This window comes from Corvus brachyrhynchos, unplaced genomic scaffold (genome assembly GCF_000691975.1).
Source record: "Corvus brachyrhynchos isolate BGI_N302 unplaced genomic scaffold, ASM69197v1 scaffold200, whole genome shotgun sequence".
Classification (NCBI taxonomy): domain Eukaryota; kingdom Metazoa; phylum Chordata; class Aves; order Passeriformes; family Corvidae; genus Corvus; species Corvus brachyrhynchos.
Window position 1 is genome coordinate 2,238,502 of NW_008236184.1, and position 23,367 is coordinate 2,261,868.

A 23,367-nucleotide genomic window follows, 5' to 3' on the forward strand; every position below is an offset into this window, starting at 1 on the left:
CATGGAAATTAGATAGCTGTGACACACCATAAGGAAAGAAAATCCTTATTTCCCTTATACCTTGCCTTTTCCCTTTTGCTTTGCTTTCTAATTTATCTCAGTTAAAGATAGAAAAAAGTAGAACAGAGACATTTAATAAGTTTCTTCCTCAAAACCGCTGAGAAATCATCATATCTTTCCCCCACCTCCCAGCAACCATACCCATGAGAACAGACTTGATGCCCTGCTTTACTACTGACACACAAACCATACTGACACACTCCAACTCCTCTCTGCAGTTTTCAATTTGAAGCACTAAAATGTGTTTCTGAATCCTCTAAACTCATATTGAAAACTAAATTTAATCAGTTTTGCATCTACCTGTAGGTTGTTTTCTCATGCTCATACTGGCTTTGAGAAGTTGGTTTTGGACCACTCACACTTGCAAGTACAGGCTTAGGTGCTAGTTCTGGAGGCTGTAATGAAAAGCACAGAACATTCTCTTAAATTCCAACACTTAGATAAAGCACTTTATGATTAAGAAAACTAAGACTACCTTCCCTTACCCCAAAAGAAAAAACAAATACTAGGAAAAGAAGAATTAGAGGAGTTTTCAGTATAGCAAGACCCTGGCAGTGTTTCCACATGAAGTGTTCAACTTCTGCTTTTAAAACATACCACATTTAAGTTGCTAAAAGGCAGTATTTCACAAGCAGTAAAGCTTTTTTCTGAGACAGTATTTTACTTCTTGCAATGCAATCTCATTAAGCAATAAAGCAGGAACTAAAAAACTTAAATGACGTACCTTGACAGTTGATGTATCACTCGTATCCTTAATTTTTTCCAAAGATGGGGATCTTCTCCTTTCAAATATCTTAACCCTACTTCGCACAGACTGTGGTTTCATTGCTGGATCTTCTTCTTCCTCAGCTAGAGACGGTGGTGTAGGCAGTGGTTTACTGTTAGAAGGCAAAACTTCTGGTTTGGTTTGTGATGAAGGGGGAGGAGGAAGAGAAACACCTGAAGTGCTATGAGAAGGCTCATACTGTCCAGCTTTAGCATTATAAGCTTGAGGAGGACCTTGCTCATAGCCCCTTACATGTGGTTCAAAGTACTGCTTGGGTTCAGGAGATCGAGATATGGCTGACTGGTATGGCTGAGCTTCTGGTTTGTATCTACCATGGGTGTCATATCCAACCATGTGTTGATCTTCGTATCGCACTTGTGGTAAGCTGAAGTTTTTGGGTGCATGCTCATAGCGAGGTCTGCCGTCATAGCTCATTGCAGGGGGTTCCTCAAAACGAGGTTGTGCTGGGTAATAGCTGCGTTCTGTGCTCTCTTCTAGATTTTGTCTGGAATCAAGATCCCTAGGAGGCTGGTTTTCATAAACTGTCCTTGTTTGGTTATAGGGCTGTTTCTCCTCATAATATGTCCAGTGCTCCTCATAGGGAGGCACACGGTCATCATAATGTAGGCGAGGGTCATAACCACGGGAAAATTGATCTACATAGTTTGTAGAGTCATACCTATATGTTGACTGTTCATAATCCCTACTCGGTTGTTTTTCTGCATACTGAGCCTGGGATTCATAGATCAGATTTGGGTCTCTTTCCTGTCTCTGTACTGGGTGATTAATTGCTGGCTGTTTTAAGACGTAGCTTTGTCTGGATGCTTCTTCATTAATGTATGGATCCTTTCGGTACACCTGTTAGAGAGAGAGACACTTCTCAGCTAAAATGAAGAGTAACTTCAGCTGCATTTGAAAGGTACTATTTTAAACAAACCCAAGCTTTAAATATTGGCTTTAATTTTGTTCAAAAGCAGAATAATTTGATGCAGATGTTTGCAACCAGAGGAAGCTGAACTTGGTGATTCAAGAGATCCCTTTTAGTCATACATTTAAGAAAAAACATGTAAGTAGATGAGAAGAGAAAGACAAAGGTAATAGCCTCATGTTTGGGGTTTGGTGTTCAGGGGGGCACACGCACTTTTTTTTAGTTCTAGCATTGCTGAAGAAGTATATAAAGTCACTCAACAAACTGGACTCAACTTCATGATCAACAATTTGGCATGATTTAAATTTTCGGGAAATAAGATTTTTCTCAAGGCCTCATTAACAGGAGAATGTTGACACTAAGAAAGTCATAAATAAGTAAAATCAAAATATAGAATGCAGCCTTGTAAAAAATGTCATGTTTTTGAGAAGTGAAAAGGATAGTTTGAAGCCATGCACACAAAACATTACATGATGCTTAGCAATTCAGATGAACTGGTTTTTGTAACCTGCATGATTCTCTTAGAAGAAAAAAAAATTAGAAGGAATTCTTCACATAAGGGCAAAACAAAGATCATGTGCTAGCTCAATGTATAGCAGGAAATCAGCACAACAACGTGGCACAGGTACCTTTGCTGGATCTATATGCGGCGATAAGGATGATGGCTCTTGCTCTCTTAGTACTACATGAGCTCCCTCAGTACTCGGTGTTCTTAAGGGGCCCGCTTGTGGTTGGTAAGAGTTGTAAGGAGCAGCAGTAGGCTCCTCCAGTCTGACATTAGTTAGGTTTACATTAGCATTTACTGCAGAGGCTGATGAGGTTGCAGGGTTTGATTCAGGCGACGGGGAAAGGTAAGGGACTGCAGGTGAGGCTTCTGCTTTCTGTGAAGTGTTTAAAATATTTTAAATATACTGCTATTGAATCAATGTATGACTTTTTGATTTATATTAAAATAATTTAAGTGATGCTCTGACCAATGCAGCTAGATGTAGAATGAAATGTACTGAAAGTATCATGCACTAGCACTTCCAGAAATTCATTAAGTTGAGGATTATAAAAGCAAAACATTTAATCAAAGTAGAATGGCACTTCAATCCCCCTCCTGTCAATGAGTCACTAAAACAGGCAGGGCAAGCTGATTCTCCAATTCATTGTAATGTATTATTGCTGTTGACAGATTCTTGTATGCACACACAACACTGGTAAGCAGAACATAAATGGACATTTCTTGTTCAAGAGAACTTGCAATCTGAAGTGTATAGTAGTCAGTGTATAAAATAACTTTCTTACCGGCTGAGTAGTAGTTGCTTTAAATCCTGAAGAGTCTATTCTGAGATTTGGCTGTGGCTGAGCTTGAGATGCATAAGCAGGATAAGTCTGAGTCTCATGATGCATTCCAGAAGAATCCTCTCGAACAGGTTCAGAAGAGCGTGTAATAGCAGATTCAGGAGGAGTCCCAACCTCATCATTCAGAGTTTCATCCAGTTCTTGATCAGTATAAGCACCCCCTTCTGTGTCTGTGTCTTCATAGTCAGACGTGTGTCTGCTGTCTGTGCTGTACATGGAATACTCACTGCCAGGAGCGGAGAGGTAAGAAAGGCGGTCATCGTGTAAATCAAGATCATCACTTGTAGCACCATCTGCCTGTGGCAAACAAAATTAGGGTACACATTTATTGAAATATGTTTTAGAGAATACCCTTTTTCTTGCAATGTAAAACGTGCAAGTTTTATCAAATTCGGTACCAATAACATCACAGGGGACAAGAAATCAGGTTTCCATCACTGAATATGTTAAGCTTAGACCTAAAACACTTTTCTGCAGCCTAGCTCTTTGAATCATTTTACTAAGGGGCCAGAGGACTGTAAGTGTCATAGCACAGTGTCCACAGATATCAAAGTGCTTGGAAAAATACAGAGCTGCACTTTAAAGTGGTATTATGATAGCAGAATCATTACTTTGCAGATACATATAAGGAGCTATGGTCTAATTCAGATCTAATTAAGAAACCTGTAGCAATAGCCGATTCATCATTTGCTTGCTTGTAGTTGGCACTTTACTTGATAATAGTTCTTCAAGAGGATGGATCTAATGTGCATAGTGTAACATGCAGCTTGAGAACATAAGTGGAGTTTTAGTGGGGAACACAGAATACTAAATTGTGATTTCACATCTGTTCTCTCACAACTGTTCTCAGAAAGGTGGGAACGTGAATATGCCACTTGCTTTTACAACAATGAAAAACACATTCCATCATCAGGCGGTCCCAGCCCTGAGTACCCATGTAGTGAAATACCCAGAAGTCCCTTGATGAAAACCCATCCAATCCCCACAAAATCTTCACAGAATTAATATGTCCTCCAGTTAACAGTGCCAATGAGCAAATGCTCCCTTACTACACTGCTACATGCATAAGGGCAACCATACAGCTCTCATTAACAGAGTAAGTGCTCTAATAAAGCAACAAATCAGTTCTGAGCAGCTCACACAACCAGGAGCCATTACTGCTTTAGATCTTCACAGAAAACCTCTCATGAATACTGTTTTGCCATTTCCCCCCAAACATTATTTCTTACCTTTCCTTCTGAAACCCACACTAGTTGGTTCTGTTGTTGCTGAATTGCTTCCTTAAGAGCTCCATACCATCCTTCATTCATTGAATTCAAGTTAATGGTAGCTAGAAGTACAGTAGATTAGTCTGACTTAATGATTTCTGCAGAACTAAAAGAAGGAGCTGTACCATGAGTAATAAAAGCAATATAAACTGGTAGGTTAAAACTATGAGATTTAAATAGTAATGTAAACATTAGTATCCAAAGCAACCTTAAGGCCTGATGTACTTTGGGATGTTTTATCCCACAGGAAACACTGAATTAACAGTAGCTGAGAGTAAAGAGAGGCTTTAGTTTAGCCAGGCTAAAACAATAAAGTTACATAATTTTCCTATTTATTCAGGTTTTGATTTTCGCTGATGATCCTGCAAAGCCACAAGATCTATTAGAAATGTCATTTTGATGTTTCAGATTGCTTTACATTTGTGCAGTCATGTGCAAATGATGCACACACCAATTAACTACTGGTTATTGAATGGGGAAGGCTGAGCAAGTCCATCACTGCTTGACTTGGTCCATTTGCAGAAAATTCTGGAGGTAGAAGCTTCTCTCATCTTGCCTCCCCTTCCCTCTCAGAAATTCTAATCCAGTCTGTCTAATTACTTACTTGTGAAGAGATGGTGATTATTTTTGCGGAGCTTGTGAGCTCTTTCATACAGCTTTCTGGCACTTTTTCGTGATTCTGGGCACAACCTCATTCTCATGGTCTTTACTCCCTGCTTAGAATCAGGATTGAGGAACACTACAATAGGATACCACTGGGCATAATTCAGACGGTCCACTGCATTAGGAGTGACATCTAATAAAGCATGTTTGTCCTGTTGTGACAAAAAGGACAGAGGCAAGAAAGTGAATCATTTGTGTACTACACGAAATTTTTTTAACATACTCCACAAATTGATTTTGTATTACCTTTACAGAATTCATTGTTTCAAAGTATTGATTTAAATCCTCCTCTATTTGAATTAACAGAATAATAAAAACCAAACAACTCCAATACCAGCCTAAACAGGAATATACATTTTGAACTGTAGGACAAACTGTATAACTCTAGGACTTTTAATATTTAACTCCATTTTTTAAAATTTCCACAAAGTAAGCAGATATTGAACTAAAAATAAGCAGTTTCCTATTAACATTCTGTAAATAGGAAAAAAACCAAAGACTGAAACACAAGACATAGGCCCATTACACACCTCTATTTTCCTTAAAAGAAAAAAAAAAAAAAAAGAAAAAAAATCACTCTGCAGAACTTGGCCAGCTTTCATTCAGTGCAATCAAGCACACAGGCATGAAGTATATTGACTTTGCTCCTTTAAGAGCTTTTTTGCCCCCTCATACTTCAGCATCTGAAAGGCTTCCAGTTTGGTTTTAAGTAAGGAAATAAAAAGGTGAGCCTCTTATAATGAACTAATGTTAGAAATTTTAAGGATTAAGGGAGGGAGATGGAAGAACCCTTTCTCTTAGTCCTAACACAAAAGAATTATGTCAAGTGATCAATTTGTACACTGGGGTGGGGGAAAACCAACAACTCCATAAATAAAACAACCATTTCTAGCTACAATGTCACATCATGGCTTTAAATGAAAGAGGAAACAGCTTAAAAGAGCCTTTATGGAGAGAGGACAACAGCCTCTGGAACAAAGCCTAGGAGTACATCCAGGCTGCAGTTATTAATATGGAGAAGAAGAGGGGTGGTGGGTTTTTTTTTTATTAACCAATGGAAAGATGAGAAAGTTATTCTTAAAGCAAGTACAATAAGTTATCATTCTACATTCAAAACACCCAACACTTTTCTTCATGTTATCGGTTTTAACTCTTCTTGTGTTATAAGCCCAGTGACAGTAAAAGACTTACTCTATCAATTATCTGCTTTATAGTGTGGAGACGAATAATGCCAGAACTACGTTGGTCAGTACCAGCATCTCTTGGTTCACTTTCTGGTAAAGAGGACACAGTAAAAATCTATTGTAAATTTACAACATATTCTACATTCCCTTATTAAGATAAAACAAACCATTTCATAGCTCAAGTTGTCAATTCATCTTGAAGACACTTCTGATTACATATAATACATGAAAGTCTACCCACCATTTTGGCCATAAAAATCACATCTTTAAAAAAGCACTTAGAAACAGGATAAGGTACAGAATTAAAATGAAATTTGAGGTGGCTATAAATAGAACTAATATTTCTTCAGAGAAATATCAGCAGCAATGTAGTGGAAGAACTTCACATTTAGTCTGTTCCTTTATATTGTCAATGTCTTGTTAAATACATTAACTAAAGTAATAATGTAGAAACTATCTAGCCAAAGAAAGCCGACTATTTCCTAACTGCAGAAAAACCTGATCTCCCACTTACTTGCAATTTGAAAGATATCTGGTTCTTCTCTAGCAAGTTTCTCCCGTGCAACATCAGCTATTGGACCAAAAATAGTTACAGGTCTGAGAAACCCAGCTAGAATTGAAGGAAAAAGAAAAGTTAAGATACATCAATTGATTAAACCAAATGCAAGATACTCTTAACTACATTGGCTTTTCCAAACCAAACCACACAAACCTGTAACGTGCACCAGTAAGAGTAAAGACATACCTTCCCGAAGAACAACTCTTTCATACGCAGGAAACTTCGTCTGAACAGGTTGGGCAGAAAGATCTTCTCTGCTTTTCCGGAGATTTCTTTTTGAGCTCCGCAAGCCTCGGAATCTCCAAAAGTCTGCTCGATCTCCTCCTGCTGTCTTTGGAAGCGTGTACTGTACACTAGCCAGCTGCTCAGCTCTAAGGCGACAACAAATCCCAGTTACCAAGAAGTCAGCTTCTGAAATAATGCCTGACTTGCAAGCTTACACGCTCAAAAAACCACTACCACTGGCTGAACCAAGCTTTTGTTGTTTCTGTATTAAGAACTACAAGACAACTACTGAGCCTGGTATCACATTTCTAAAACTTATTATATTCTTGTCTCTTGTATTGAAAGGAAAGTTTATTCATGGACTGTGCAGAGTCAAAAGCAAATCCATAGATCACATCTTTTACTTCAGTATATTTTAACACTTTGTCACTTTTTTTTACTGAACCAGTTCTATAAACTTTTGTCCTGCAGGGAAGTCCAATCATTCACTATACAGATACAATTTAAAATTGTGGGTTTGAATCAGCAATTTAAGTACTGCAAGATCGTACCTGTTTTTGTTAGGTATGATACCTCTTTCCACTTCCTTATGATTCTTCCCAATTCGAATGGCCAGCCATGAACCCAGTTTGCCATTGTACAGGGTATCCACCACCCGGAACACTTCACCTTTATTGAAACTTAGTCCATAAGGAGATTCCTTCTCGTATTCAAAATGAGTTCTGATATAGAAAGAATCCCCTACATCAGACTCAACAATACGACGATAAACTGAAAAAAGGAAAAGAAATTCCAAACTATCAAGTGATACACAAGTTCAAGTGATGTTATAACGCTCACAAGAATTACAAGAAGCAATGCCTCACCTTAATTCTCCTTGTTCTAAATATGCAACATTACTTCAAGAAGCCATAATGTATCAGAGCTGCTCTATTTTAAGCAGCATAACTATTTATAGTAAACTCTACTAACAAATTCAACTTTTATAGTCAAAAATTTGATTCAAGTGCAAGCTTAATTCATTCAACCCAGAAGAAATTAATCTTCAGAAAAGAAGTTTATATGTACAAACACATCAGCATAATCAATCATTTTCAATGGTGTAACTACAACTGACTCTTCTACTTCCTCCAAGAATAATGCGAAGACTTTACTTAGATGGAAGGGGTTATTTCTGAAGAGGTGTTTTTTATTTGGCATTTTGTTCGTTTGTTTAGGGGGGTGGGAGTGTGTGTATACTGGCACCATATCAATCTCTACTCCATTTGCAGTAGCCACCTATCCCAAAGCCAAAAGAACTTAATAGTCTAAGGTGCCAATTTCCTGCAAGCCAGCAGTTAGTTATTGCTCATTAGACTTTTTAATGCTGTTCCAAGCAGTCTACTACATCACTTTCAATATACAAATATTTACCATCTTTTTTCTTCTGTGCCAAAATGGTTACTTCTTCACCTTTAGGAAGATCAAGCAAAAAAAGGACAGCTTCTTCTCTGATGATATTTGTGAAGTCTACATTATTTACCTGGTATCAATGAAGCAATCAGTTTGATTTAGCATATGACATTATTACAGAGATTTAATTATACAATAGAAAACCTGAATCTATTGCTATGATTTTTTTCTTACTCAATTTCATACATACCAAGTGCATGTATCTCAAGATGCCTCTTGTACCACTGAAGTCTCACTTTATTTCTCAGTAAAAGCACAGCTTCCAGCATAATAGGTAGCTGCTCCTTTTATACTCACTATGGAGCACCTATATACATCAGCAGCCCACAGAGCCCTCCGACAACTTAAGTCACCCAGCATGAAATCAAACAAATTTATCAACTGAATTAGTCTACATAATTTGATGTTAAAAACTTACTAACCTTCCTAGCAACAGTACAGTAAAAAAGAGATCTTGCTCCTACTAAGTAATCTAATAAATACATACAGAAAAAAGTGTATGAACTACAAAGGCAATATATTCAATCCTACAGAAAGAAAACCTACTTTGGTACAACAAAACATTTGTAATGTTAATGGTTTTGACATACCCTGAGAATCTGGTCCCCTTCCTCTAATCCTTCTTTTGCTGCAGGGCTGTCTTCCAGAACACCAGCTACAAATATGCCAACATCGTTGCCACCTGCTAGTCGCAAGCCCACACTATCTCCTTTTCTGAATTTTACCAGTTTCATGCTTGGCCTAGAAATTTAGAAAATATTCCACTTACAGGTGTAATAGCATAAAATATCCTAGTAAATTTGAAACATGCAAAGAAGTAATCTGTCCATTAGTCAATTAGTGAATATTTTGCTATATATACACCATTATCTGCTCATCAGCTGCAGCTTTACAACATGCTCAATAGCAGCACTCCAAAATAACCCACCTGCATGTACATGTTTAGAATGGTTTGTCTTACACTCACAGTGTTTATGTGACACACTGACACTCTCTTCCAAAAACATTCTTCCTTTTAAAGAGCTGTGCTGGCATACAGATCTATTTTGGCTCTGAAGAGATCAAAATGAATTTGAGGTGAAACCAAACTAGAATCTATTCTCATGTACACTGATGTCCGTAAGGGAGATCCCAGTTGAAGTAGACTTATTTCCATGTTGGGACATTGCACATTTCTGCAGTAACCTTTATTCATTACTCTCCAATTATTATGAAGGGTAAATAATATACTACAGTAGTTTTCCTCTCTTTGGAGATGGGGACAGGAAAGGAGGGGTGAGAGTGCCCAGGGAGAGAGAAACCCAGCAAATCCTTTTCACCTGTTGATTATTCTAAGTGCTAATTTCCACATAAATTAATAGACTTTAAAATAGTATGTTACACAATGTAAGTGCCAACAAGGTTCAGGAATAAATCATGTCTCCATTCTATTATTTGTGAACAGAAGGGCGAGGACAGGATACTGGACATGACATGAGAGCACATATAGACATTACTGAGCACCCTGGATAAAAGTTTGGTTTGCTCAAGGAGCAGGCAGGTTCAAATAGAGTTCAGAGATACATTACCGAAGCATTCCATCTTCATGGGTTGAATTGGGTAAAGGACCATCAGATGGACTGACTGGTAAATCCACATCTGGCTGACCTCCTTGTGCATACACTGGCTTTGGTTCTATTAAAATACCAAAAGAGTTCCAATGTCCATTTGGTCATTTAAAGATGAAAATGTGAAGTTTAACTTAGCTAAGACTTAGTTAATGACTTCTTCAGTAGCCTTCCTCTACCCCACTTAGACCCATTTAAAAGTGAAATACTAGAAAACTCACAGCAACAGAAGATACTCTCATCATGCCATTCAGAGTAGTGTGATCACTGGCCTAATTACTACTTCAGTGAAGATTCCCAAACTTCCTTTGTACTTCATTAAGTACTCTGAACACTGCAAAACTATAAGAACTAAAAGGCTTCGTGCTCCCAAGACCACTCTCAACCAATTAGAAACTGTTTCCTGTTTCTAACCTTGATTTCTCTGACCTAACTTCTTCATTTTCCATTGGTTCTCTTCACTCAAGAATTTAATTTTTGAAATGAAAATACCATAAAACCTCAATCTACTGTACATACCTTGAGGTTCAGTTGGTGGTCCTTAGAGCTATGCACTTACTATGGCTTTGCTGCAGAGCTTCTCTGGAGTTACTGCACTGCAGGCTTCCCTCAGCAACGAGCACTAGTAGGGGCTCTTCTCTGATACAGGCTTGGTCATGTTACAAGAATTTATATGTAAGGCTTATCTTTGCACACTGGAAAACATTTGATTTCAAAAAAGGCTGACTTTGAACTAGTCTAATACTCCTGATCTTACCAACAAGTGTGTCATCTTCCCTTCAAATCACTGAACAGACTAGTTTGAAATTGGGAATTTCAGGAAACAATTGGGTAATTATACCTTTTTCTAACGTGACTCTGGTCCTTCCCACAGAGTAACATAGTATTTTCCTGTAAGTCTTTAAAGAACCCTTCCTAGGCTAAGCCTCTGATGATCCCTCCAAACCAATACTCTTCTCCCACCCTTCTTTGACACAATCAGTTGTGACAGTCATCTTGCCCTTGCCCTTAGTCTAAGCAGCAAACTGTCATAGATTCTGCCAACAACCTCTCTAACATTTTTCATTACAGTCTTAGATCCTCATTTCCCTAGAGCTTTCTGTGAGGCTATTAAAGTTTATGCCCTTTGCTACACTTCTTTATCTCAGACTATATATTATAGCAGTTAATTTTACCTGCAGACATTAATTTAAATATTAGCTTTATGTACTGGCCTACAACTCCTTCCACTCAAACCAAGTATCCCCATGTGCCTCTTCCCATTCATGCAGGAATAAAACACTGCTCCTTCGCCACCAACCAACAAAATCCCCACACTATCACTTGCTTGCTAGTCCCTCAGACCAGTTATCAGTACATTGTTTTGGATTAAGAACCATCTTAAAGGTCTCCTATTTGACTGGATTTGTATTATGCCAATCACTAATCTTCAGTATCTTACAGAAATGCAGAATTCATCTTTCTAATCTCACTACCACATCCTTTTCCGTCTTGGCAAATATAAATTACTTCATTTGCCTCTCCTCATAACACTGCTGTAAAAGGTCACCTCCTATGACAACCTTTTTAATAATGGCTGCTGTATCAGAAAACCTACTGTTCTTACTTTCAAGATCTTTCAGAGTCTATCAAGATCATAACCTTTCCAGTTCTTCACTGATCTACTGACTACTACATGCTAAAGTGTCACTGCTTATCCCTTAGGTCCTCAAATATTTTCAAGCCTGACTGTGCTATCTCTCATTGCACCCAGCCTTTCAAGAACAGCTCCCTCTAAACCGTCTGCACAGCTCCTTTCTCCACTCGTAATTTCACTGAAATGCCTCATTCTGTAAACAAAAATCTTGTTAAGTGCCAGCCTGCCTGGAATAGTGTCCTGTATCATCTTTTGTTGGGTTCTTTTTGTTTGGTTGGGTTTTTTGTTTGTTTTTGGGTTTTTTTCCCCTTTTTTACACCATCTGGCTTTTATCTGCTGCCATTTAGCTTATCCTTCCCTTTTGGGAAAAAGGAATGAGATTTTGTTCTGGTTTTATTAGCTGTACTGCATTTGTTCACCTGCCTTCTTGGTCCATGACTGTAGTTAAGTGCTACATGAACAAAGCATTTTGGATTGTTTTGAGTTGTATCTTGGGAACAGTAGTTCTAAACAGGCTTAACTACATCCTTGTTACAAATATAGTCTGCTACAGTAACCCATAAGAACACACTTGCTGCTGAACACTCAGAAAAGAAATGACAGATTTTAACCTTGCCTGAGAAATCAGTACAAAACTCTTTACAACCATCACTTATAACTACAACCCTAAACACTGAAATCTGACCCCTATATAATGACAGACCCCACAACTTAGGTTTTCAGGACCAAAACTCTTAAGATATAAATGGTATTATGGTTACAAAGACTGTTTGTATTCAGAAATAAAAATAATTAGGACTTCGTCTGTTTTAAGACTTGATAGTCATTCCACAAATATGCAAGAGCATTAAGTCTTTACTGGTCATCCATTCTCAACAACATGCATAATTAATATATTTTAATATTTTTATTACCTGGGAGTGGTGGAGTTTGTTTTTCAGTTCTTTCAACTGTCACCTCTTCCACAGTTTTAGAAATATCATCTGCATTCTTTACAGGTGTAGAGACAGCTCCTGGTTTAGTTATTCTCTCATCTTCTCTGCTTCGATGACTACATTAGAAAAAAAGATTCCACTCTGCATACAGAACTGCTTCTATGATCTCAGTCTACTAAGACTAAAGAATAAATACTTTCACTCATCAAGCTGAGGGTAAGGTATAACCATTGCTATTTCAGACGGTTTTGTTCTTAGACTATCACGTTATTAATAATTTTTTCCACTTTAAATCCAAGTGTTTTGTCCCTAATTTCATGTTAGCAAAGGACTTCCCTAGATATGGCTGTTGAGAAAGCAGCAGCACATGGTGACAGAGACGGCTCTCTGCTTCAAGCACACAAGTCACACACATGTGCTGTATGTTAATATATAAGGAAGTGAGAAGCAAAGGGAAGAAAGGAAGAAAATCCATTAAAAGGCTCTTTTTCTCACCCCTTCCTATAGAAAACATGGATTTTGAGACTTAATTCTTAGGCTTTGCTGTGACCATGCTAATTTATCTGCTCCTTCATGTGTCAGCTGCTCTGAAACACAAGTGCCACTGGTGTGGCACCTTTTACATTTGCAAAGCCTTGCCAAGGCCCATACAAACATGTCCCTCATTTCTCATCTCAAAGATGAGGCCTTCAATCCACAGCTATTACAAGATGGGAGTGCTTCTCATCCACGCATTTTAGTCAAAAGACAAGATGCTGCTTCTTATGTGTTTCTTGCACACACTTAGCGTATAAACTGAAGGAATTTAAGACAAGTTCAAGAAAGTTCTTGTTTTTAAATTATGAAAGCAAGGAAAATTCTAAAGAACATAATTTCTATTCCTTGAGTTCAAAAGATCATCTTTTATTGTTGTATTGAGCTATAGCTACCAGCTGTACCACAGCAGAACTGAACATGTGCTGCATGTTGAAATGTTAGCCACTACACTGCTATCTGATGAACAGTAAATAATTTAATAGGGTTGGAACAGATGAATATTAATAATAAGCAAGAAAAATTTTCTTCCTGGGAGTTGGCAAATAAGCAAGGATATAAAGAATATTTGAAATAAACAGACACAAATACCAGCCTTTTATATAATACCAGACTGAATTGCCAAGAATGGGGGGAAAAGGTATTTTCTCAAGGATAACAATGGCTTGGTCAGTAGGTGCAAGCTCATCTGCTGTCATAAAGAAAAGGGCAATAATGAGCATCACTGCCCATAAAGCACAAACGGATCAAAATCCCATCATACAGAGTTAAGACTGTTAAGATCCTAATCAGAAATGATACTTCAAGAGTTGGAAATAACGTCAGAAAACAGATTCCAGCAAGTCTGTTCATCCAAGATGTGCAGTAAAAAATAAAAGAAATTACACAAATCGAAACAAGCAGAATGTGCTTTCCCGAAGCAAAATGAAGTTTAAAATTCAAGAAACAAAGCTTAGCTGTTCAGTCAAGACATACTACAACTTCTCCATGCATTCCTCTGCCAGTTTTAAAACCATGTGCCCGAAGGCAGCTAAACAAAATAGAATACAAAAAAGTACTCCAATCACCACAACAAACTGAAGACAGAAGCATTCTTGCATTATAAACAGTTTTAAGTCATTAATAAAAACATGCACAGTAGTTGAAGTTTAAAAATCCCTACTTATGCCTTTTTTATCCAGATAAAGTCCCTTTTGGAGGCTTGCACAGTTGATTAAAAGGATGCTAAAAGTATGTGTAACAAAATGAAAAGTAAGCATTTATCCTTCTACTTCATTCCTAAATACCACTGATAGAAGTTTTCTTATTCCGCTTTTGGATTTCCAGTTTAGGTGCATAAGATACACAGTACCAGACTAAAACATGACTGCACTGTTCATTCCCTTGAAAATAGTTCCTGGCTTGTTAAAAACAGACACATGTATTTAGCTATTTAAATTCATGCTAAGCGTCCTAGAAACAGAAAAGTTCTGTAATACTGTAAGCTGCAACTAATTCTACTCCCCAAAGATTTCTGGGTAATGAGCACTCGTTAAGGAGATACTACAGTAAATTTCCCCATGAGCCCTCTCTACCTGCTTCCAAGCATCTCCTAACATTTCAAAGCACCATTATTCCAAAGTAATAATACCTGTTTTGCTTTAAAAATAAGGCAGAAAGTACTGCAGTTACTACACAAAGATAAAATTCATTTTCCATTTCCTCCACACAGTCCAAACCCAGTGTAATTTAACGCTGCTTTGATTCCTGCATACATCAAGACCATGTAAATGTGGAAGCTCTCAAGAACAATAACTAAAATACGGACACTGAGGGCACAGCAAAAAATAGTCAGGCGAGTATCTGAAGCAACAGGCTCCTGGGCTGCTGCCATGTGTGTAGGCAAACACACCCTGCCAACTCAAATGCCTGCAAAAGGTCAGGTCTACTCTACCTAAGACATGAAAGTTTAAATGGGAAAAAGCTGATAGAACAAAAAGGAAACATCAGAGAAGCAGGGGAGTAGATTTTTTCCTTGACTTTGCTTAAACTGGCCAGTAAGCTCTGAATATTTCACATTACAAGATGATACAGGAAACAACTTGATGCCACCACTGGTTCCAGGTGAGGGAAACTTGTTAAAAACTGACAGCTGGACTTGCCAAGAGACGAAAGTGTAGTTCCCTGTGTGCACTGTGACACTTTTGCTTAACATCTGTGCTGTGTCAGGGCCCCCTCTACCTCACTTCCTCTCCCTGACATTTTTTTAAAGTGTGTTTAACGGAAACATTTTTAAATTACAAAATGCAATCAGCTACATGTTAGTGCCATCCACTGTGGCTATTACTGCAGAACAAGAGATGGCCTGCAACACAATGTTTGTCTCTACAGAAAGTTACAGAAAATATGAACTCATAAGCTCTTCCCAAATGTGTTTTCAGCACATCTCAAACTGTTTAGCAAGAAAAGACTAAGAGTAAAGTAGCATCTTCCTAAAGACATTCAAAATAGGCCTGATTTTTATCTTATATCCTAGTTTTTCAGCTTGTTTTGAAAATGGACAGAATATCCAATCTCTCGTGCCACATATAAATTGACAAGGGTATTACAGAAGTCAGCTTCATCCTTCCAGAAATAATGATGACCTCTACAGTGGTTTCTTCAAGCTACCACAGCTTTCTTGCTGGGGCTGAAGTGTTAAACGTATCAGATGATGCTTTTGCTATTCCAATATCTAGGTGAGGAAGTCAGCATAGGAGACAGAGTTCCCAAGCAGGAGTTCTCTCAATTAGTAAAGGGCAGCCCAGAGATAAGAGTCTTGGCAGGTTTGGCAGCACCTGGCTATAAATCCCAGTCTTTAGGATGGGTCAAAAAGCTTACCTAGCTCAACAACTTCTTAGTGCCAGCAGTAAGACCAGATAGCTTAGAAAGGATATGTGGTACTTGTCCTGAGCAACTCTCCAGCTTAGGTGCAGAGACTTCTTTTACTCATTCAAACTTTTTAAGTACAACTCTTTATAGGTTATACAAAGCAAAATTAGTCCTTTCTGTTAATAAGTTAAGAAAAAAGTTTTAGGATTTGAGTTTTTAAAAGACTGTTCAAGAGAGATCTGTGAATTTTCTTTAGACTAAAAAAACCTAAAGTGCTATTTAATGCTTTGACAGAATGATCAAACAGCAATTGTTATGGAAACTCTATATCCAGGAGCATTGCAAGCAGCCTGATGTACATACCAGTGTGGAATACTGAAAGGTGGACAACATTAAAGACCCTGTCAGACCCCAAAGCAACACTGAAGCAGATCTGTTAGCAGATTTCTGTACTCTAGTCCTCACCCAGAAATGTCAGTCTGTACTTAAGCTTGTACCATAGGACTAAGAGGATTCCCCTGGAATTTCCCTCCTCATTAACATACAAACACTTGGCAGAGCAGTGTCTAAATAAAGACTCATTATCTTCAATACATTTTTAACATCCTCCTTAAGCTTAGTTGGAAGACTTTTTGCACATTTCTTCCTCAGCTCGTTCTCAAGCCTTTTTCTTCCTCCAGATTTTCCACCAAATTAAAAAAAGAATAAGTAGTTAATAACTAATTTGATCTTATAGTAGATTTAAACTTGCACAAACAACCACTACAAAGAGAAGTTGCTCTCAACACATTTTTCTTTACATGGCTCAGGGCCCAGATTTTCTGATCTTGAAAGGGACATGTCGCGCAGGAAATCAAGTCATGCCAAAGTAGCTCTTGCTCAGAAAGAAGATATAACGGATGCATTCAGAGTTGAGATAACTTCAAAGTTCCCTTCAGGGAGGATTTAATTCTTCCAACAGTTTGGTCTACAGGGAGGAAGTGACCATCTACCTAAGTCACTGCAGTAGGACAGGAAAGCACTAACACTAAGCTAAGTCAGTCATAGTTACAGTTCTGATAGTTTTTTGTTCCTCCCTCCACAAACCCTATCAGCCTGGACTAGAAATGCACATCAAGACATACAGCTTTTAAATATGACAGAGATCTCTCAACCTTCACAATCAAAGCCCTGCCTCTGGGAACTTGCTTTCAGGTTTTTCCCATTAATGGGGTTCCTACTGGAAAACAAGCTTTCATGCCTTGTGGTCCCTCTGAACAATGTACAGAGAAGCAAAAATGTCTGTAACCCATAACCCCAAGCAGGTGCATATGCAGGTACAATCTCTCTTGCAGTTTTATTATCTTTAAAAGACTCTAAAAGTCTTGAAGGTGTAAGCGATATTTTCCCCTTGGGCAAACCAAATTTTATTAATAAGCAATCAGGCATATCTTTTATGAAACAGCCAGCTGCAATTTGTTTTCTCAGAGTTTTTGAGCAGCATCTAAAAATCTTCAGATGGAGGCTCTGAATTTGGAATTTGCACAAATCAAGTCTAACTTCTGCTCTATCATATATGAGCAGTCAGAAGATAAACTTTTCGCTTACAAATACTTAGTAGAATCTGAAATCCAACACTGAAACCTATATCAATCAATTAGAATGTCTATTTCCAAACTGCAGAAATCCAAAACGGGGCAGATTTTTTATTCAGGACTGAAGTTTCATATGGCAGGAGAAAAAATTCCAAACCATAAAGTACATTACTTATATCTGAATTCAAATAAAATTAGACTTATGTACTGAAGAATTATAATCAATGTTCCATTACCAAGTTCAAATATTAAAAATTAGAGTGTAAAAGCTAAACCTGCTGTGCAATACACCTTGTTTTGTAGGAACTAAACGTATTTAGAAACATAAGATAATCCCTATGCCTAAACAAAGCAAGATTTCAACAAGTTTACCCAGGCTGGACATGCAACAGCAACTGTGCTACAGGTCATCTCAAATCTCCTCACAGCTAACTGCTTTCTAAAACCAAAATACAACTACATATTATTCAATAACATATTGCTATCAAACTTACATTATCATTCATACAGCCATGCTCTATGACTATGTTTAAAAAAGGTGTAACACTAAAGAAAGGTTCAGTTCCTCCTCAAGTCTAAAATATCTGGATCATTATCTGCATCTCTTGAGACAAAGAATGTCATATTACTGCTTCCATAGTTCTGCTTCACATTTGTTACACCATATAAATCCAAGCACTCCTACAACTTATATGTCACATTAAATAGTTGATTTAAAAATAATACAATGCTGCCATCACCTGCCATTGCTGGGCTGCTGTGGAGAATGTCTGGAATGGTCTGAAGGCTCTGACCTCTGGTCAGGAGATCGTGAACGACTGCGGCGGGGCCTGTCATGTGATCGGTTGGAATGATCTGATGCCAGCGACTGAATTTCTGAAATGTCTGTTAAATAAAAGTTGTTTTTTCATGAAATGACTGTAATTTAAATGGTGGTGTGACCTGCTCAAATGGGAATAAGCTTTTGCAGAGAATTTTTATGAAGATGTTAAATCTATGCTTATTATTACAGAAAAACCAAACTTAATATTCCTGAAAGAACACCCACAAGAATAGGGACTGTATCTTTTTCTCCACGGTTTTTGGAGGTGTGGATTTCATTCACATTCAAACAAAAATTTACCCATATTACAATCTTATTCCTAACTCTTTCTCCTCCCCACCCTCTCATCCCACTTAGGTATTTCACATCTTGACAACACAAGGAATTCTCTCTCTTTAGAAATCAAGTTTTTATACTCACCATCTCTTTCTGAAGCATTAGCAGAATGAATACTGTCAGAAAGGTCAGGGACATTCAACAGTGTGGCTCGTTCATCTCGCTGAACAACCATCTTCAATTTGCCTTTTGACCTTTCTATTAATGTTTTGGCATCTGCTAAGGACATATTTTCCGTCACTGTGCCATTTATCTGGAATAGAGCGGGGAAAAAAGAACAGATATAAACTTACTAAAAAAACCCCAGTGAATCTCCAGCAAAAATATTGGTGTTCTGTCTGATAATATTTAGAGATAGTTAAATATTTACCAAATTACCATAATATAGTGGAAGACCATTGGGCTCATCCAAAATATTGCATAATATAGAAAATTATTTTCAACTTTCAAAGTCAAAGCTTCTACCACTAATACAAAACTTGTAACAGATTAGTTATGTTTTTTGAACCAGCACTGCTATGCTCAACAGAGTAAGGAATGGTCCATTTTCCTTCACCAACACATCCACAGCACTATCTTAAAATAAAAATTCTTAGTATAAATTAAAAATCAAAGAATGGGCTGAGTTGGAAGGGACCTCAAAGACCATCCAGTTCCAACCACCTTACCATGGGCAGAGACACCTCCCACTAGACCAGGCTGCTTAAAGCCCCATCCGCTTGCCTTGGACACTGCTAGGGATGGGGCACAAAAAATTAATCCACAACATTTTACTTGCAACTAAGCAAAGCTTCGTACGTTTTCAAATAGTCTTTATTATGTATTTACAGTGGGCATTATTTGTCTGACTAAAGCTTAGGGAATAATACCAAAAAGGCTTAGTAATTTTCCTTTCCTTAGAGAGGTTCATTTATATTAAATTTGATCTTTGAAATTATTTCATGAAAAGTGACACTCTTGTCTATTAACTATAATCAAGTTGTTGACAGAGTCAACTCTAAGCAGAGTTCTATCAATAAGTTTTGCCTTTGAACAACCCCTACCACCATATACTGTACCTTCAGTACAACATCTCCTTCCTGGATATTGCCATCTCTTGCTGCCAGGCTATCCTGTGATATTTCTTTCACAAATATATGACTTGCCAACCGCAGACCATACTCTTTACAATAAAAGAAAAAACTGATGGAAGTTACAGTAGAAAAAAAAAAAAAAAAAAAAGAGAGGTATCTGGAGATTTACAACACTGCTTTATACAGTATTTACACAGGGAACATGAAGAGAGAGAACTTGGCACACAATGGGCCATAGTAGAATTATGTTAGAGCTTTACCATTTTATCAGTCTCTTTTCCTAACTCTGCCTATAATCAGGGCTGTTGTTCAACAGATTTAGATGCTACCTACAATTTCTCCTCTTCTAAATAAGACAGCCACTAAAGACCCAGCTAAAATGTAGGTAGGTAGCTGCTGACTACCAGATGTCAGCTGCACAACTGGGATTTGTTTACACTATATAATAGTTTACCCTTAACTAAGCACACAGATTTTTGAATACAAAACATACCACTAGAAACACAATAGCACTTTTTAAGTTTTAAGCCAGCTACTGGTAAAATGGGCCAACTGGTAACAGCATGGTTCACACAGCCCATAACACAACACTGAGTGAAGCAGCTGGCCTTTAAAACCAGCAAAAGTTTTTGCAAGGGATGTACAGACAAGTTACCTTCATTTTTCCTGGATTTCACCAGTGTGACTTTGGTGGGTTTTGCGGGCTGGCTGGAGGTGACAGACCTCCTGTCTGACCTTGGAGATAAGCTCCTCTCCCTGCTCGCGCTGCGATCTCTGACCCAGCTCTTCTCGTGCCTCCTGCTGGCACCGGGACCACCACGGCTGCTCCTTGGATCCCGGATTTCTTCATCATAGCTGTCATCCTCATTTTCAGACACTGGTTCAGGGTCTGGTCGAGTCACTGGAATCTGAATTTTCTTCATCCTTCGGATAGTCTACAACCCAACAGTAGATATCAGCCTCTGGCTGTGTAATGCTAATGGTGTTGGCTAAATGTCAGAAGCCAAGCTAATCCCAGAATTCAAAACATGCAGAGGTATTTGCGAATGCTCTGAATTGCTGCATCCTCATTATAAAATTATATCCAATTAATACAGAAGACTTATCAATACAGATTACTAGAAACTTGTTTTTACAGTTCTTTTAGTGCTTTTTAATACTTATGCAAAAGTGGCAAAAGGATAACAGCCTTTGTAGCACAAAACAATATTCTATCTTCAGTGCTGTGTATCTGAATGCCCTCTCTGTTTAAAACCACAAAATCAGTTACTGGCACTGCTAAAAACCTTTTTTGCTAACATGTAATCTAGTGTATACTCAGTATGTTATTGACAGTAATTCTGCTCAACTTTGAAGCCTCCCAGTCTTCCAAAGAAATGTTTATGCAAGACATGGAGGAAGGGTAGCAGTCCTTTTGGAAGTTCAAAGTTGGTTTGCACTAACAGAGACAGCTGGTTCCAGAATATGAGCCAGCCCTGTTCAGAGATTTATTTTCTATGTATTACAGAACCAAACCAAGTTCTACCATAAAGTTTTCATTACTTTTTTTTTTTACATAAATCTACACACCAAATACTTAAGATACTGAAAGCGTTGCACGGCTTGCCACACGTTGCTTTCTGTAAGCTTTAAAGAACTGCTACCAAACCTACAAATGCAAAACATTACACTTTTTTGCAACAGCATTAAAGCATACAAATGTACTAAAAAATCTGCCTGCACAAAAGCTTTTCTACAAGCCCTAGGAGTTTGTTTTCATTAATTAAGGAACTTCCTAACATTGTGCATTTTTTGTTCTATTTTTTTGTAGCATAACCCCCAAACTTCTACAGAAAGCTGGATTACCACCCTTTGGTGATGACCTGTTCTGTTTTGCAAAAGTTCAAAAACCAACCACTTAGAATAAGCCTACAAAATTATAGGAATTAAGGTAATTATACTTAATTTTGGCAAACTGTTTTCTGAGCACAAAAAGAACTGTGTTAGTGCCTGAACAGCTTGTCCTTTAGCTTACACCAGCCTTTGAAAAACTCAGTAATAGTGCATCCAACAAAGTAAACAAATATTAAACAAAGCTTATTTGCCACAATTTGGCAGTCTGAGAAGAACTTTACCATAAAGAAAAGGCGCCTGAATTATCCAGTGCCAAATTATGCAATCATCATTCACATTTTAAAAAAACATTTTGAGTGACCCACTTGATAAACATGCCGTGGTCATCACTCAAACCTGAAGCATCACATAGGTGTTATTCAGGTACCTTGCATCATGCCCATATTTTATAGCAGACATTTCACTATTTCACTTTTGTATTTTAGTCATTTTCTATAACTATGGAATTTTAAGTCTTCAAGACATTCACTTACAATTTTGGCATTCTTCCCACTTTTCCTCAGCTGCTGAACAGCAAACGCATGCTCGACATTATCCATTGAAACTCCATTAACCATTGCAACACGGTCATTTTCTCTACATGAAAAACATCACAGTGTACAGTATAAATACTTTATACCAAGAAGAAAATATTGGTAAATAGGCGCCCCTGAGCCAACTGCCTGTATTACTAACCTACTAAACCAACAGTTACAGACAGACAACTTGAGAGCAAACAATTAGGTTAATCTACTACTGACAAAGATGAATGCCCCCAAATCAGAACCCAGGTACAGTTTGGCACTTACTGTAGCAGTCCTTCTGCTGGGCCTCCTTTCAGCACATCAGAAATAACTATTGATGTCTCACCACTCTGAAAGTGAGGATTATCTCTTCCTCCAGATATTGCAATACCAAATCCAAATCCAGGGGCCTATAATGTAACAAGAGAAATCTTTTTACTTTCCAATATCTAACGGTCACAATTTGTATTCCCATGCTGAACACAAAAAGGTCCTATGAGATGAATACAAGTTTTTGAAAGAAAGCAGGACCAATGAAAGAATCAATGCTATGCAATCCAGTAACAGGAGACAGATTAAAAATAAGCACTTTTAGAAGGCAAAGAGTTTTGGAGTAACTACCTAGTCTCTCCCAAGAGATTAGAGTTCTCATTTGCATTTTTATGGCCTAGACCTCAGGTGGTCATCAGCAAGACCTCAATCTTCAGTAAGCACAACAAACCATTCCACTGAGCTGCAACACTGACTCAAACCGCTGTATCACTTCCTGCAACACTTTCTTTGAGTTTTCACATTATGGTATTTACCCAGCTTGACCTCACTTAGCTCAGGAACTGACAGGATTGAAGCACACAGTAGAATGACTGCAGGCTCAGTTCTTACGAATAATACCAAGATCCCTTGTACCATTAAATACATCAAAACCTTGTCAGCACTTGCAAATCATCTGCATCTTAACAAAAGTAATTTGCTTCAATCTTCTCCCTCTAGGGTGACCTGCCACTACAGCAAGGTCAGTGCCTCTGAAAAGTTATTCCTGTTAGATATTTCAAGATACAACAATGATGCTTACATTTCTGCCTGGAAGCAGAGAGGGTGGGAAATAAGCTTTCTAAGTATAACTGATCTGCAAACCATCTAGCTCTTTCATC

At 37.9% G+C, this 23,367-nt stretch overlaps 1 protein-coding gene across 8 annotated transcripts in view; it reads right to left on the bottom strand.

Moving 5' to 3' along the window:
* Positions 1-23,367, bottom strand: part of TJP1 (tight junction protein 1) — a 190,283-nt gene that overhangs the window by 12,046 nt on the left and 154,870 nt on the right. For 5 of the 8 annotated variants that reach the window (XM_017737690.1, XM_017737677.1, XM_017737675.1 and 2 more), the window contains exons 5-24: positions 22,502-22,626; positions 22,187-22,289; positions 20,476-20,755; positions 19,806-19,909; positions 18,832-19,000; positions 18,329-18,473; positions 12,610-12,746; positions 10,021-10,126; positions 9,043-9,193; positions 8,414-8,522; positions 7,552-7,771; positions 6,962-7,146; positions 6,731-6,826; positions 6,224-6,306; positions 4,974-5,184; positions 4,331-4,431; positions 3,045-3,398; positions 2,384-2,635; positions 785-1,684; positions 361-455 (exon numbers count right to left, since the gene is read on the bottom strand). In XM_017737690.1, the coding sequence (XP_017593179.1) occupies positions 361-455; positions 785-1,684; positions 2,384-2,635; positions 3,045-3,398; positions 4,331-4,431; positions 4,974-5,184; positions 6,224-6,306; positions 6,731-6,826; positions 6,962-7,146; positions 7,552-7,771; positions 8,414-8,522; positions 9,043-9,193; positions 10,021-10,126; positions 12,610-12,746; positions 18,329-18,473; positions 18,832-19,000; positions 19,806-19,909; positions 20,476-20,755; positions 22,187-22,289; positions 22,502-22,626 (3,926 nt within the window). The remainder of the gene's footprint in view (positions 1-360; positions 456-784; positions 1,685-2,383; positions 2,636-3,044; positions 3,399-4,330; positions 4,432-4,973; positions 5,185-6,223; positions 6,307-6,730; positions 6,827-6,961; positions 7,147-7,551; positions 7,772-8,413; positions 8,523-9,042; positions 9,194-10,020; positions 10,127-12,609; positions 12,747-18,328; positions 18,474-18,831; positions 19,001-19,805; positions 19,910-20,475; positions 20,756-22,186; positions 22,290-22,501; positions 22,627-23,367) is intronic. The other 3 variants (XM_017737713.1, XM_017737693.1, XM_017737698.1) reach the window with 1 other exon arrangement.